Raw genomic sequence first — 17,868 nt, 5'->3', positions numbered from 1 at the left:
CTTTCAGTTAACGAAAACAGGTACTAATGTAGGCCTTTCATGAAAGCAAAATTTCGTAAAGAGAACGTTCAGAAAGCGGGGGACACCTGTATGTAGCTTAGATCTTAAAAAAATCTCTAATCTGTAGATATCGAAAAAAGTGGGTATTTGGTAGGTTATATTTCACTGAGAGCTGCTCAAAAGAAGAAAGGATCCCTCCAACAAACAGATCCTGAAATCACTTAATGCCTAGTCTATCCCATTCTCTAATAAAAGATCAGTCATAGATGGTTTAAAAAAAATTAGAAAAAATAAAGACTAGAAAGGGAAAATCTCAGTAAACCGAAATGTTTTCTAAACTGTAGCCAGATCCTCAAAGTGTGTTTAACCACCAAACTGTCAGTTAATTTATTTAAAGATAAAGGAAGAGAGGATCCAACAAGAGAAATAATACAAAATTTCATAACAAAGTTGGCTTCTAAAAAGACCCATATTGGACAATCCTCACGATTAATATAATATAACCAGAACGCAAGATTTCGTATGTTAATTGCCCAATAATATAATCTAAAATTGGGTACAGCAAAGCCTCCATTCTTTTTAATTTTTTGAAGGTGGGTTTTATTTAACCAGGATTTTCTATTCTTCCATATATAGGAAGAAAGAATCGAATCGAAAGAATCAAAAAAAGACTTCAGAATAAAAACAGGTACGGCTTGAAAAGGGTATATAAATTTAGGTAAAATGTTCTTTTTTTGGAGTGTGCCTATGTACGTGCATCCGTGATGATGTCTTTTTCATGGCTTTTACAAGTCGCAGAGCGAGAGAGAGAGACTGTGGTGCACCACTCCTCACACAGACATTTTCACAGTATTTTCCCTTTATTTTACGAGGTCAAGTTGCGATCTCGACACTCAACCCGGCACGGATGGAAAGTGTACTCAGGAGCGGAACCTCCACTCCCAGGTCCGGCGCCGATGTCGTTGCACCACCAGCCGGCCCTAAAATATTCATTTTAATAGAATTAATTCAACCAATCAATGATAAAGAGAGAGGCAACCAATTAGAAAGTGTCTTTTTCACATAATTCATTAAGGTTAGAAAATTTTCTTTGAATAGATCTTCATAATTCTTAGTGATTGTTACACCCAAATATGTAAATTGTTTTCTTACAATTTTAAAAGGAAGGTTAATATTGGTTGCTATCAAATTATTTACAGGAAACAATTCACTCTTATGTAAATTCAATTTATACCCTGAAAACTGACTAAAATTAGTCAGTAAAAGAAACATAGAGGGTAAAGAAGTTGTAACATTAGATATAAAAAGCAATCAGTCATCAGCATAAAGCGAGGCTTTATGAATAGTACCTTTCCTTAAGATACCAGTGATATCGTTAGACTTTCGAAAGGCAATTGCTAAACGTTCTAATACCAAATCAAAAAGCAAAGGACTCAACAGACATCCTTGTCTGGTTCCACGTTGGAGCTTAATTGGTTTAGAATTTTGAAAGTTAGTAAGGACCCGAGCGGAGGGAGATAAGTAATTTAATCCAATGAATAAAATTGGGCCCAAAATTAAATTTTTTCAAGGTTTTAAATATGTAATTCCATTCAACTCGGTCAAAAGCCTTCTCCGCATCCAGAGAAATCACACATTCTGATATTTCCTTGGATGGAGAATGCACAACATTTAACAATTGCCATATATTAAAATGGGAATATTGATTTTTAATAAATCCTGTCTGATCATCAGATATTACAGAAGGTGTAATATTTTCAAGTCTACGGGCCAAAACTTTAGATAGGATCTTAGCATCAACATTGAGTAAAGAGATTGGTCTATATATATGAAGAGCACTCAGTGGGATTCTTATATTTTTTAAGAATAAGTGAAATGGAAGCTTCATAAAAACTGTGGCAACCTACCCACCTTGAAGGAATTAGTAAGGGTAGAACATAAATAAGGTATAAGCAATGAAGAAAAAGCCTTATAAAATTCTCCAGAGAATCCATCAGGTCCTGGAGATTTCCCAGAATGCAATGAATGTACAGCCTCAGTGATTTCCTCCTGAGAAATAAGTTGATCCAACTGCTTTCGATTAGCAACCAAAAGTCCAGGAATATTTAATTGGTCTAAAAAATTGTTCATTGCAGTATTATCTTTAACAAAATCAGAACTATACAGTTTAGAATAAAATTCTCTAAAAGTGTCATTTATTTCAAAATGGTCAGTTGTCGTATCACCACTGGTTTTGCGAATTTCTTTAATTTGTTGTTTAGCTATAAAGGTCTTCAATTGACTAGCCAATAGTTCACCCGTTTTTTCTCCATGTATATGGCTTCTATCTTTTAAAAGTTGACTTTCAATTGGTTACATTATAAGGTCATATTTAGTTTTAATTTCAATATGTCTTTTGTATAGTTCAGGGTCTGGAGCCAAAGCATATTTCTGGTCTAATTGTTTTAATTGATTAACTAAATCAGTTCTCTCTTTATTAGCTTTTTTCTTAATATATGCAGTATAGGAGATAATTTGTCCTCCAATACATGCCTTAAAAGCGTCCCAAATGATAAGACTAGAAGTCTCTTCTAACGCATTTTCTTCAAAAAAGAAGAGTAATTTGATTCTCCAGAAATTTTAGAAAGTCCTTATCAGATAACAAAGTTAAATTAAAACGCCAGGAACTGTTCATATGAATGAAACTATCAAGATTTAAAGATAAAAATATAGGAGAATGGTCGGATACAGCTATTTCTTTATATTCAATGGATCAAACTGGAATCATTTGACTATCAATAAAAAAAATAATCAATCCTGGTATAGGAATAATGGACATGAGAGAAGGATGAATATTCCCTTTCTGCTGAATGAAAAAAAATGCCAGGCATCAACAGTATCACATCTTGTTAGAAAGGATTGAATAAATAAAGCTGATTTATTAGTGTGGCTGATTTAAGAGAAGAATGATCTAATACTGGGTCTAGACAACAATTAAAATCACCTTCCATCACTAAAGAATAAAGATTCAAATCTGGCAGGAATGAAAGGAAACGCTCAAAAAATCCTGGGTCATCTACATACATGCGTTTCTTGTAGAAAAATAATGGGGGCCCTTAACTTTTTAACATTAGCAAAAATCTTATTCCGGTTCACAGGATGATTTAACCCTTTCACATTAAAATTAAGTAAATATTTCGATCCATTTTAAATGCTAATCAACAGAAGAGTTAAAACATCTGACATAAATTATTTGAACCAGAGAACGAACCATAAAATAAGGTACTCAAACAGAAAATTTGGATGGTAGCCCAACCCAGCTTCCAGAGAAAAAAAAAGAGACCCCACCCCCTCCCCCTCCCAAAGTCAAAAAGCTGGCCAAAGGACAGTCGGCATGCTAAACCCTAAAGACAACCCTCCCACAGAAATCTTGCTGGCAAAACTCCAATCATTCAAGGTTATTATGTTCCTACCCAAGATAAAACTGACAAAAAAAAAATTAGATCAAAAATCCAAAACATAAAAGGATTCATTTTAACCATTTCAAAAAAAATATAGAAAAACCTCAAAAAAAGAATAAAGTAGTAAAAAATATCAAGGAAAATATCAAAAAACAAGATATATAAATGGTCAAAATGTAAGTTTATTAAAACCTTATTCTATCCAACATTAAAAGAATAATTGCTCTTGTAAGAGATATAACGCAATTAATCTTCTGTTTTCAAAACTTCTGTGCGTGTTCAACCGATCCCAGCCATTTCTGCACACCATCTTGCCGAACGATTCTAAGACGTGTGGGGAAGTGAAGGGAGGGCTTAAACCCTTTGTTATAAAGCAGCGACATGACCTCTTTATACTTAGCACATTCAGCCATAACCTCCGGTGTATAATCTTCCACAAATCTGATCATCTTCCTGTTGTAATCGATCATGCCTACTCGACAGGTATGACGGAATAAAAGCTCCTTAGTATGAAATTCATGAAAACATAAAATAACCGACCTAGGTCGCACTCCGGACTTTGGTTTAGGGGTCCAGTGGGTGTGGTCCAATTTAGGCACAGACGGCAATAAATCAGGGAATAACTGCTTCAGAAAGCTTGCAAAGAACTCCGTGGGGCGGGCACCTTGAATTAATTCTTCAAGACCCAGAATACGTAGGTTGTTCCTTCTGTTTCTGCTTTCCAGGTTGGTAATCTTCTTTGTCAATTTTTCATTAGATAATGATAATTTTTTGCAGAGCTTACTCATGTCTTCTAAGTCCACTTCCAGTATCGATAAAGTTTCTTTATTCTCCTTAATTTGCTTTTCATGTTCGATTAGAGATTGTTGAATGGTGTCCAACTTGACGTTAAGATGTTGAAATTCCTCAGAGTTCTGTTCTTTGCTTTTTAAGGAAATCTCCAATTGATTCCAAAGTGGTTGGGGAATCATCTTTTTCTTTTGCAGAGGCTTTAGTCTTTCTCATAGACATAATAGAGCAATATTGAGATTTATAATTAGGTTTCAAAAAAAACTGGTAGGAAACAAAGAGATAGATAAGGTAGGAGCAAGTTCAAAAAGATGTTACCCCATCGGCTGTCAGCATGGCTCTCCGGCCTCTGTCATTATGACAGCTGATATGAGTCTTGTATTTACATTATCTCCCTTCCCTTTCCTATAAAGTACCACAGAAAGAAAACCACTAATAAACAATCTTTCACGAAGTGCTCATTCATTGACTTTACCAATGAGCACCCTCTGACAAAGAATAAAGAGGATTATGTAGGGAAAGGAAAGATTACATTCAATATTGGTCTCTTACAATATCTATGCAGTAAATTGTGGTTAGCAGCAGAGGCCACTAAAGTCCTGTTCCTTCCAATTCTGTTGGGAACCACCCAAACACAACTGAGAATGCAATTACATTTTATTCTTTCATAACAATCTATCAGCCAACAAGGAACCTTGTCTTTAAGACTACTAAAAAACAACATTTCAGATGGTTGTTCAAAAGAAGTAGCACCACATCTCCCAAAAGTACTAGCATAGAAATACTCAGCTGTATGTCAATTAATATACCGCCACATTTTAAAAAGATCATTCTAGATAAACTCCCTCAAGAGAAATATATATAAAACATGTAAATACCTATTCACAGGGACTCCCTATGGAATTCATTAATACTTCTTTATGGAATATGATCCCCAATTAACCAAAGAACATCTGTATCTTTGTTTCATTTTGTAAACATTCTCAGTGCTTGTGTCTTTAATTAGACAAGCATTTTATTCTCCAACCTAGGCAATTAAGGAGTAAATGAACAGGAAGTCAGGTATCTAATGATTATCAGAACGTTCCTACCTTCTCATGTATCTCCTGAGTAGACTGTGCATCACAGAAGGCCACTGTCGCAACATCTTTCAGGACTGGCATCTCTACAGTGCAATCCCGGCCATCCAAAAGTGCCACTAATGGGCGTGGGTGCATTGGGCCATTTAAAATGGGAGGACGAATGCCTGGAAATAAAGTGAAACACAGACAATGAAAATAGCAAATCATAAGAATAGATGATTAACAGACCAGAAGAAGCTCTGCACCCACTCAATGGTTCTTTCACTTCTGAAATGGCTATTCAAATTGCCACTATGACAGAGTAATACCATTCCTAGCTTCAGTCATAGATGAGAGATCAAATCACAATCCAGATCATTTGATAAATCATCCTGCCCTACATTCAAGAATCAAAAACTCCCTGGAGTGCAACATCCCCTCTGACTAATTGGAATCTCTGGGCAATGACAATCCAAAAATGGAGGAAGAGGTTTTGGGAAGGTATTGAGAACTGAGACCATGAATTGGGCATACACAGAAGCCCCAAACAAGCAACAGAAGGAGCACATCAGCTCAAATTACCCAACCATGCACCAATTTAGCTACCTTCTGCTCAATCTGCAGGAAAGCCTCTGGTTCCCACATTGGGCAAGTTAGCCATCTCAGAACTCCAAAATCTTATGGGATTACCTCAGGAAGATTGCTGCTGGACATTCCATGGTTTGGATGAGATTCTTCTTCTCTTGTAGAGGGCATTTGGAGAGAAGAACTATTCTCCCTAATGATCAAGCCAGTTTATATCTCAACCCGCAACGGTAAAACAGATAATTTGATTACCTTATTCCTGGTCATACAACCTTGCTATGCAAAAATTGGCAACTGTACTTTTATCAGAAACGTTATACAAAACCAAATTGGCTGCAAACAATTTTGGGAGATTCTAAGGTTGGAAGCAGCCATGGATATAAATACATGTTTTCCCTTATTATAAATGCATATTTTCCTTGTAACAATGTTTAGTACCTGCTTCTGTTTTAAGAATGGACATTTTCCCCTTTAGATCCACTGGTAAAGACAGAACATAATCTGGCATTTTGCAGTCAATGGAATTAATTAGTTCCCATTAAGGACGCTGCACTGGCCTCCCTGAAAAAAATGCCTCTAAAACTGGATGCAATTGACTTGTTATTTACCTACTCTGATGCAAAGAATGTGTGTCTCAACAAGTGTTCCTATCTCAGAACACTCACAAATCCTCCTGCTGGTAAGTCAATATCTTTAATTTTGCAAAGAATTAAAAAGGATTCCCAAAAGCATCCACTACCCAATTATCTGTTAAATCCAACTCGATATTTTGCATCAATGCTTTGACAGAGTGAACAAATTCAACTAGGAAAGTGAAAGCAAAATTTTCCTAACAAACCACATATTTCTTCACCCATTAGTTGTTCCATGAAGAAGCCAATTAATTGGGAGGCTACACAAAAGCCAAATATACTGAGGAGATTCCCAGTATTGCACAAAGAGCCAAAGATCATTACCAGATATTTAAAAATAATCAACAGGTCAAATACTTTATACCAGACTCCTGACACATTAAACTTCTGATCCAACCCCAGTAGATTTTATTTATTTATTTATTTATATAAATAAATATTTAACAATGTACAATCAATTATTTAGCTCAGTGTTGTAACCTGCCTGAATGACCATTGTCCAGTAGCACTTACACCCAATACTGAAGTGTTTTGAGAAATGGGTAATGAAACATGTCAACTCCTGCCTGAGGAACAACTTGGATCTACTATAATTTGCCAACTGACACAACAGGTCCACAGCAGATGCTATCTTATTGGCTCTTCACTCAACCATGGAATATCTGGAGAGCAAAGATGTATACATTATGATGCTCTTCATCAACTACAGCTCAGCGGTGAATACCATTATCCCCTCAAAACTAATCAATAAGCTCCAAAACCTTGGCCTCAATACCCCCTCGTGCAATTGGATCCTGAATTTCCTCACTTGCAGACCCCAGTCAGTTCAGATTGGCAACATCTCCTCCACTATCCTCATCAGAACAGGTGCACCACAAGATTGTGTACTTAGCCCCCGTTCTACTCGTTTTATATTTATGACTGTGTGGCTAAGCACAGCTCCAAGGCCATATTTGCGTTTACTGATGATACCACTGCTGTAAGCCGAATCAAAAGGTAGTGACAAATCAGCATAAAGCAGAAGCCCCCAACCTTTTTTGCACCGCAGACTGGTTTAATGCTGACAATATTCTTGCGGACCGGCCGACTGGGGTGGGTGTTCAAGTAGGATTAAACTCACCTGAACATGTCTTTTACAGTTAGGGTTGCCAACTTTCTCACTCCCAAATAAGGGACAAAAGTAGCAGTCAAATCCCAGGACACTTTACCCCAAAAGGACTACCATGACCATGAAGCCTTGCGCGGGCACCTGTGTGCGCATGCGTGACGTGCACATGCGTGTATATGTCTTTTTTTTTCCACAAATCGGTTTTGCCTTCATCTTCCCAACTACACTGTACATACATTATTTCTACTTTATATAGGCTGTGTATTTATCATATCATTCCTGCTTTCACTATATGTTAGTGTTATTTATTTTTAGTTTTATGTGTTATTTGTATGATTTGTTAGGTAATTTTTTGTCTGAGAATGCTCAGAAATTTTTCCCATATAAATTAATGGTAATTGCTTCTTCTCTTCATGCCATTTTGGCATGAAAGGTTTCACAGGAACGCTCTACCTTAGCGGGGGAAATAGGGACAAGGGCAGTCCCATATGGGACAAACCAATTTAGCCCAATATACAGGATGTCCCGGCTAATATGGGACAGTTGGCAACCTTATGTTCAAGTTTAACAGTGTGTGACAGGGAATGAGGAAAGGTGCAGCTGACTCAAGTCGTTTCCTCACAGCCCAGAAGCACATGCTTTGCGGCCCAGTGGTTAGGGACCACTGGCATAAAGGAGAGAGTTTGAAAGTCTGGCTGAGTTACACCATACCAATAACCTCTTACTGATAGCCTAGAAGACCAAAGAGCTGCTCATTGGTTTCCTCCTCCTGAAGTCAGAGGTCCATGGAGGCAGTGCTCTTTGGAGGATCAGAGATGGAGAGGGTCTGTAACTTTAAGTTCCTCTGTGTTAATCATTTTGAAGGACCTGCCCTTGGCCCAGCATGCAAGTGCTATTATGAAGAAAACATGGCAGCACCTCCATTTCCTTAAGGGTTTTCAAAGATTCAGCATGATACCACTTTGACAAACTTCTATAGATGTGTAGTGGACAGTATATCAGCTAGTTGCATCACAGCCTGGTATGAAAACACAAATTACCTTGAATGGAAACTCCTACAAAAGGAATGGATATGGCACAATCCATCGCCGGTAAACCCCTCCCCACCAATGAGCACATCATCACGAAGTGTCACAAGAAAACAGCATCCAGCAGAGGCCACCCACCACCCAGGTCATACTCTCTTCTTGCTGAAGAATGTACAGGAGCCTCAGGACTATCATTACTTGGTTCAGGAACAGTTATTACCACTCAACCAACATGCCCTTGAACCAAAGTGGATAACTTCACTTGCCCCATCATTGAAATGTTCTGACAACCTGTGGACTCACTTTCAAGGACTCCATCTCACGTTCTCCATTTTACTGCTTGCTTATTTATTTATTTACTCATTTATTAATTATTACTTCTTTTTCTATTTGTACACTTTACTGTCTTTTGCACACAGGTTGACTGCCCGAGTTGGTGCAGTCTTTCTTTGATTCCATTATGAACATATTGTGTATGCCTGCAAGAAAATGAATCTCAGGGTTGTATATGGTGACATACATGTACTTTGATAATAAATTTACTTTGAACTTTGAGTGTGCCCGTAAGTATCATCAGCCTGAGACATTATCAATCACAACCTCACACCGAAGGACGCATGTCTTGAGTTCTAAAAAAAATTTATCTTTGCATTTGTAGGAAAATAACTACTATCAATTCAGTGTACTTAGTTTTAAAAATATACTAGAAAGTTAAACAACATCACAGACATGACACCTTTAAATGATGGGTGCTCTGTTAACTCTGATATCTAAAATTCCAGGAACCAAATGGTTAGAATCAGAGCCAGCGAGTAGAAATGGCTTCTTTTCCATGAATAATGATGACAAAGTAAAAGCATCTTCATTGTCCAGATGTTGCAGAACTGATTGAAGAGTCAATGAAATGGCATCTGCTGTTGAGCTGTTGTGATGATAGGCAAAATGAAGCAGATCCAGGTCACTCGTCAGGCCGGAGTTGATTTAACCAATCTCTCAAAGCACTTCATCACGGTTGGTGCAAGCGCTCCTGGATGATAGACATAGAGGCATTTACTAGGTTCTCCAGTATGAGTGAGTGAACCAGGTGAGTACCCCAGAATGCCAAAGCAAGAGGTGGAAGATGTCCGTAAATGTTCTAGCCCATTGATTAGCATAGGTCTTCAGTACTTGGTAAGGTACAGCATTTGGACTAAATGTTTTCTGCAGATCCATCCTCCTGAAGAATGCTTTGGGTGATCTTCTAAACTATCATTTTCATGCATCGGCCGCTATATCAAGGCAGAAAGACTTGCATGGCTATAGAAGCGTTTAGATATTCATTGTTATACCCGGCTGGACTATACATAAAGTGCTGTTGGATCTGCAGTTCTGCTGAACATGTGGGCGTGATATGTTGGTGCTAGAATGTGTGGTGATACTTGTGGGCTGCCCCTAGTACATCCTCAGGTTGTGTCAGCAACACAAACGACGCATTTTACGTTTCAATGTACACTTAATATGAATTTGAAATCTCAATTGCAAATCTAATTAAGATTGCAAGCTGTTTTCTTAAAATGCTCTACTCGTGTTTTTCACTCTTGTTTTACAACAAATGCACTGAGCTCAAAAACTTGGTCTCAATTGGAGTCCATTGCCATTTTCTACCTACTAATTTGCCCTGTCAGGCAGCTAATATACCCCCAGACCCATTCCCAAATGTTCTCATTTCTTGCCTTTCTCTATGCTCCTGAATAAAATCCAACATTTAAAATACTCAGTAAATCAAGCAACATTCATGTAAAAAACACAGGAAATTTATGTGACAGAACATCACCGTTCAGTCCAATTCACCTGTCCAGCTCCAGGTGTGCAACCCTGTTCCTTCAAGAACATATCTCAGTTGTATTTAATGTGATGAGGGTTTCAGCCTTTATCACCCTTTCATAGGCAAGCTCCAGCTTTTGTTTTTTTTCCCTGTTAAATCTCACCATTTTTTTACCAATTTGTTTTAAATGTATATTCCTGGTATTTGACTCCTTTGCTGAGAAGCAGCTCTTTCCTACCTGCTTGATTTTACCTAAATTACATCTTCCCTCCACCTTTACTGCTTCAAAGATCACAACTCTAGGTTATCCAATCGTTCCTCACCTCATTTTTTTCATTCACCGGTAACATTCTCAGATTTCCTCTGCAATCATTTTAATCCCACAATTCAGTACGTAGAACCGCACGGAGCTCTCAAGCTCTGCTTTGACTTCTGCCACAAACAGTGCTGAGGGCTTCCAGCATAATAACTTCACTACCTTTAGTTTATGTAGATAAATGATTTTCTTGTTACAATTAAGTCAGAAATGCAGATATAGGATACGGTGAGGGTGAGAGGATGGCTATCAGGAACAGAGAAAATCATGAAGGGAAATCTGTGATAGGCTCCCCAAAAGCAACTTGTTGGTCGCTCATGGCTGGCTGAAGAAAGAAATTACAGAGGACTACCTTAGAGTGAAATCTGCTGTATCAAAGACACACCACAAAGGGACAAACATGATTCGCAAATATAACGCAACAAATCAGCATCATTAGTCATCAAGAAAGCAGTGTTTAAATAGGACAAGTAAACTGAAAAACATGGAAATAATGATTTTTTATTAAAGTTTTGCAGATCAATAAATGGAATACACTCCAGTTACTGTTAAGTGAATCTACCCATTAACTGTGTGCATCAAATAAAAACAAAAACAAATGAGGAAAGCAATTTCAAACCAGAGGCTGGTGTATCAGTAGAATTCATTGCCACAGATGGTTGTGGAGGCCAAGTCACTGAATATATTTAAAGCAGATGCTGATGAGTTCCTGATTAGCCAGAGCATCAAAGATTATGGGCAAAAGGCAGGAGAATTGATTTGGGTGGGATAATAAATCAGCAATGGTGGAATGACCAAGCAGACTGGAAGGAACAGAATTAGGCCATTCTGCCAAATGTCTTATGGTTTTTATTTTCATCGGACTGTGCATATATACAGTTGCAAGAAAAAGTTTGTGAGCTCTTTGCAATTACTTGGTTTTCTGCATTAATTACTCAAAATGCATTCTGATCTTCATCCAAGTCAGAAAAATAGCCAAAACACAATCTGCCTAAACTCAACACACAAACAAAATGAAGAGCATCATTTAAACAATCACAGTCTAGGTTCAAAAAAGGTATGTGAACCTCTGGGGTAATGCCTTCTACAAAAGCTATTTGGAGTCAGGTGTTCCAATATTTTGAAATTCCAGTTGTGGGCTGTAGAGGTGCCCTGCCCTATAAAAGTCACACAGAGTCAGGTTACTGACAGAGTCTGCTCTTCTCTAGAAAGATCTGTTTATGTGCACCATGCCTCAATCAAAACAATATTCAGAGGAACTTAGAAGAATTGCAGAGATGCATGAAGCTGTAAGGGGTTACAAAAGCATTTCTAAAGATCTGAGTGTTCATCTGTCCACGGTAAGAAAAATTGTCTACAAATGGAGGAAACTCAGTACTGTTGCTAGGAGTTGGCGTCCTGCAAAGATCACAATGTGCAATGCTGAGGGAGGTGAAAAATAACCCAAGGGTAACAACAAAAGATCTGCAAAAATCTCTAGGACTTGCTGTACTCTCTGTTCATGTGTCCATTATAAGAAAAACACTGAATAAGAATGGTGTTCATGGAACAACACCAAGGAGGAAACCACTGCTCTCCAAAAAAAAAGCACACCACTATGTTTGGAGGTGAAAGGGTACTGCACACCAACACCAAAACCTCATGGCAACTGGAAGCATGGTGGAAGGAGCATCATGGTTTGGTGCTGCTTTGATGCCTCAGGACCTGGACAGCTTACAATTGTTGAGGGAACAATGAATTCAAAATTGTATCAAGACTTTTTATAAGTGAATGTCAGGGTAGCAGTCCATCACCTGAAACTTAATAGAAGTTGGATGATGCAACAAGACACTGATCCGAAAGACAAAAGTAAATCAACAGCAGAGTGGTTTAGAAAGAAGAAAATTTGTGTTTTGGAATGCCCAAGTCAAAGTCCAGACCTTAACTCAATTGAGATGCTGTGGCATGACCTGAAGGTGGCTGTTCATGCAAGGTATCTCAGGAATATTGATAAACTAACAGTTTTATATGGAGGAATGGTCAAAAATTCCTCCTTGCTATTGTGAAAGTATGTTCAGCAGCTACAAGAAATGTTTGGTGGAGGTTATTGCTGCTAAAGGAGGTTCAACTTGTTATTAAATACAAGGGTATTGTTATTAAATACTTTTTCCAGCCTGGACTGTGAGTGATTAAACAATGCATTCAATGAAGACATGAAAAGTACAATTGCTTGTGTGTTATTAAGTTAGGCATACTGTGTTTGTCTATTATTGTGATTCTGATGAATATCAGATCACATTTTATTAGTAATTAATGCAGAAAACCAGGTAATTGAAAAGGGTTGACAAACCTTTTTTGGCAACTGTTCAATCGAAAGAAACAATGTTCTTCTGACCATGCTGTACCCACAAATCACACACATTACATTGAACATGACCACAAATACATTAATAACTGGAATTGCATGTGTGTGCAGCACAGGTATACAGTAAACAGGCTCGCTGTCCTAATGACCATAAGACACAGGAGCTGAATTAGGCCATTCAGTCTATCAAGGGTGCTCTGCCGTTCCAACATGGCTGATCCCAGATCCCACTCAACCCCATACACCTGCCTTCTTGCCATATGCCCTGACCAATCAGGAAACTATCAACTTCTGCCTTAAATATGCCCACGAATTTGGCCTCCACCGCAGTCTCAAGCAGAGCATTCCATAGATTCACTACTCTCCAGCTAAAAAAATTACGCCTTGCCTCTGCTCTAAAAGGTCACCTCTCAATTTTGAGGGGCTGTGCCCTCTAGTTCTGGATACCCCCAACATAAGAAGCATCCTCTCCACATCCACCCCATCTAGTCCTTTCAACATTCGGTAGGTTTCAATGAGATCCCCCTGCATCCTTCTAAATTCCAATGAGTACAGGCCCAAAGCTGCCAAATGCTCCTCATATGTTAACCCTTTCATCCCCGGAAACATCCTTGTGAACTTCCTCTGGACTCTCTCCAATGACAGCACACCCTTTCTGAGAAATGGGGCCCAAAACTATTGACAATGCTCCAAGTGCAGCCTGACTAGTGTCTTATAAAGCCCAAGCATTATCTCTTTGCTTTTATATTCTATTCCTCTTGAATTAAGTGCTCATATTGCATTTGTCTTCTTTACCACAGACTCGACCTGTAAATTAACCTTCTGGAAGCCTTGCACAAGGACTCCAAAGTCCCTTTGTACCTCTGATGTTTGAATTTTCTCCCTAACTAGTTAATAGTCCACACTATTGTTTCTTTTACCAAAATATATTATCATACATTTCCCAAAACTCAGGACAAAGGGTATTCATTAGTTTCACAACCTGAGGGAAGTAGCTGTTACCTAGTCTGGTAGTCCTAAATTCTGATACTCCTGTACCTTCTTCCTGACAGGAGTGGGTCAGATGGCAGTAGGAGCGGGATGGGTGGGAGGGACCTCCACAATGCTACAGGACCTTTGTACGTAACATTCCTGGTAAATGTCACAAATGGGTGGGGGGGGGGCGGGGGGGGCGGGGATTGATAATCTGGTGATCCTCTCAGCTGCTTTCACTATACTCTGTAGGGTCCAGCAGTCCAACAACTTGCAGCTTGCGTACCACAGAATGATGCAGCTAGATAGGACATTCTCGATGATGATCCTGCAGAAAGTTCTTAGAATGGGGGAAGGGTTTCCAATCCACATAACAGAACAATGCCAAGAAAATAGCAGACTGGGCTAATCACTAAGCCTACCATCCACCCTCCCTCCCCAGAATGGCACATTTCACCCAAGGCAGAATTTCATAAACAATTACCAGCTATGTATGTCATTTGTACCTTGGAATAGAAACAAAAAGGATTTTCATTCTATTGATGGAAGCAATGAAGAATTTGAGTATCTCAGTTACCAATATATAGTATCATTGCTGAATCTCAAATGGCTATGGAAGCCTTGGAATCAACAGGGTTCTGTTCTTTACTCCATACCACCACCCTATTGATTCCAAGGTGCTACAGTTCAGATGTGCTGAAGAAGATGCTGTTATTCACAGAAATTTAGATGACACCACTCTCAATACCCACAGCATAAGTAAACCTTTTCATTTTTTATACCACTGCAAAATATAGGTTCACTCTCAGAACTATTAAATGTGACAATATTATTACAGAGTCTATAGGACCAGGTTCAGGTAGCTGCAGCAGGGAACAAATGTCTTGCCAGTCTTTGGTAATTTTGCTATTGATTTCTGTGGTTTGGTGATGCTTTCAGAATATCTGATACTCTATAAACTGTTCTTTCTCAGCTATTTTGCAATTAGCTTAAGCTATCAGATTCAATAAATTTACTTATTTGTGGGCCCGCAAAAAAAATTCTAAAAAAAGGGGCCATATTGGCACTTCTATTATTGACTAGCAACCTCAGATGACAAGTTCAGAAGTACATTGTATCTGATTCCTTGGCACCCACACAAAGGTACACAGGATGACAATGTGGACAAAGCTCAATGGGGGAGTGGGGGGGGGGAGTGCAAGGTCAACCACAACATATTGCCTTGGCAACAATCTTTTCTTCTTTTCCTTAATGTCATCTAAACAAAAGAACAAGTGATTTGGCAGGGGCTGGGAACCAGAGTGATAGGGCTGAGGATAGGGTTGTTGATTTACAAGCAGAGGTAGTGTATAATGAGACTATCAAGAAAGACAGGCAGATCATAGAGCAAAATAGTAGTCAGTGGGATGGGCTGCAGTATAACTGGGGGCAAAATTAAAAAGGGTGACAAATAGAGGACAAGGTGTTATATTTGAATGCATATAGTATACAAAATAAGGTAGATGTTCTTGTAGCATAGCTGGAGATTGGCAGGTATGATGTTGTGGGTATCAGAGTCATAGCTTCTTACCTGGATACAAAATGGCTTGATATGGCAACTGCTCTACATGTGATCACAAAAAAACTGCAGGAAGTTGTGGACAGACCTCCGCACATCACAGTAACCACTTTCCCCTCCATAAACTCAGTCTACATTTCTCACTATCTCGGTAAAGCAGCCAACACAGTCAAAGAACCAACCCACCGTGGACATTCTCTTCTCACCCCTCCCATTAAAAAGACACAAAAGCCAGAAAGCATGTACAACTAGGCTCAAAACAGCTTCTAGCTACTGTTTTAAAACTACTGAATGGTTCCTTAGTATGATAAAATGGATCACAATCTGCTTAGTAATGAACTTGCACCTTATTGGTAGCCATTACACTTTATTCTACATTGTTATTGTTTTAGCTTGTATGACCTCAATGCACTGTAATGAATTGAATTGTATGAACAGTTTGCAAGATAAGCTAATCACTGTACATTGGTTGTCACATGTACAATCTCAATTCATTCAATGGTGCAAAGTTGTGTGGAAGAGATTTAGGTATATGCATGAACGAACTACTAAACTTGATAAAGTGATGCTTCAGTTATTAAACCTTATTTGGGTGAAACCTGGAGCAGCACAATCAGTTTTGGACATGGCCTCATAAAACTAGAGGATGTGCAGCTTATATTCACCAGAATGATGGCTGGGCTTAAAAATAAAATATGTGGGCAGTTTTTAGAAATCTGACAGATGGTCTCATCTTGTAAGATTACAGGTTGTTCTAATGAAGAACTTAAAATAATTAAAGGATACAAGATAGAAATATTGAAATTACTGGGTTCTGTCCTCAAGCTTGATTTCCCTGAGCCATTTAGGAGTTGAATCAGGAAGCAAATGAATCCATATAAAAAATGTTCCTGAAAATCCACAACAATCTTTAAATTTGTACTTTAAAGTAACAAAGATTCAGCAACACAAGTGCAACCCTAGCAGGAAAAAAAGTCGAGTAAGGCTGACTCTTTGAATGCAGAGCCTCGAGTGTAAAAATAGATCCAATAAACAAACAAGCAGAATATTAAGCATATCAATTACCTTTTTAGCAACTTCAGTATTCCAGAAACTTCTACTGGGTTAAGCAAACTGGGAAATATGCCAGAGGAAAATATTGCTCAGACACAGGTCTGTCATTATTTTCACAGCAAACTGGAGATTCTAGCCTCCAAGAGTTAAAATGAAATCTCACTGCAGACAGGAAACCACAAATGTAAGGAGGAACTCACTCAACATTCAAAGTGACCTCTCCATTGTTAAGTAAACATAAATTTTCCAGACTAAAATGCAGCACAGATCCTTATTCTTCCTCCACTAACCCCAACAACAATCCACCATTTTCACTGACAGTACTCAAACCCTGTGATAATCGACCATGCACAATGCCCCACAACTTCAATCAACACTGGAAGAGGCAAGCAGATTGGCATATTTCAGGTGGTAATAATCATGGTGAGGAATGGAGCTGATGCATGGGTGGGGTTTGGTAATGAAGTTGTTCAATCAACCTTTCTTCAAAGTAGCTGATCTTTCATTGTTTAAGATGCAGCTCTTGAAAGCTATAGTTGTGAGAAAAACTTTTGTGAACTCTTTGGAATTACCTGGTTTACTGCATTAATTACTCAAAATTGTCTGATCTTTGTCTATGTCACAATAATGAACATATTCTGCCTAAACTAATAGCACACTAACAATTGTATTTCTTCTCGTCAATACTAAGTACACCATTTAAACAACTACAGTCCAAGTTCAAAAAACTATGACAGCCTCTGGGGTAATGCCTTCTACAAAAGCTATTTAGAGTCAGGTGTTCCAATCAATGAAACACACGAAGTGCTGGAGGAACTCAGCAGGCCAGGCAGCATCTATGGAAAAAAGTAAACAGTCGACGTTTCAGGCAGAGATCCTTCATCAGAACAGATCAATGCGATTGGGGGTGTGGGTTATAGAGGTGCCCTGCCCTATATGAAAAAAAGAAAAAGTCAGGTTACTGACAGAGCCTGCTCTTCTCAAGAAAGATCTATTTATGTGCACCATGCCTCGGTCAAAATAACTTTCAGAGGAATTTCAAAGAATTGTAAAGATGCTTGAAGGTGGAAAAGGCTAAAAAAGCACTTCTAAAGACCTGAGTGTTCATCAATCGACAGTAAGTGAAATTGTCTACAAATGGAGGAAACTCAGTACTGTTGCTACTCTCCCTTGGAGTG

At 38.5% G+C, this 17,868-nt stretch overlaps 1 protein-coding gene across 4 annotated transcripts in view; it reads right to left on the bottom strand.

Moving 5' to 3' along the window:
- Window positions 1-17,868, bottom strand: part of LOC134349403 (C-terminal-binding protein 1-like) — a 155,350-nt gene that overhangs the window by 47,806 nt on the left and 89,676 nt on the right. For all 4 annotated transcript variants that reach the window (XM_063053656.1, XM_063053657.1, XM_063053660.1 and 1 more), the window contains one exon: window positions 5,321-5,475. In XM_063053656.1, the coding sequence (XP_062909726.1) occupies window positions 5,321-5,475 (155 nt within the window). The remainder of the gene's footprint in view (window positions 1-5,320; window positions 5,476-17,868) is intronic.

This window comes from Mobula hypostoma, chromosome 7 (genome assembly GCF_963921235.1).
Source record: "Mobula hypostoma chromosome 7, sMobHyp1.1, whole genome shotgun sequence".
In the NCBI taxonomy this organism is placed as follows: Eukaryota; Metazoa; Chordata; class Chondrichthyes; order Myliobatiformes; family Myliobatidae; genus Mobula; species Mobula hypostoma.
This window is presented reverse-complemented; position numbering and strand designations above follow the sequence as displayed.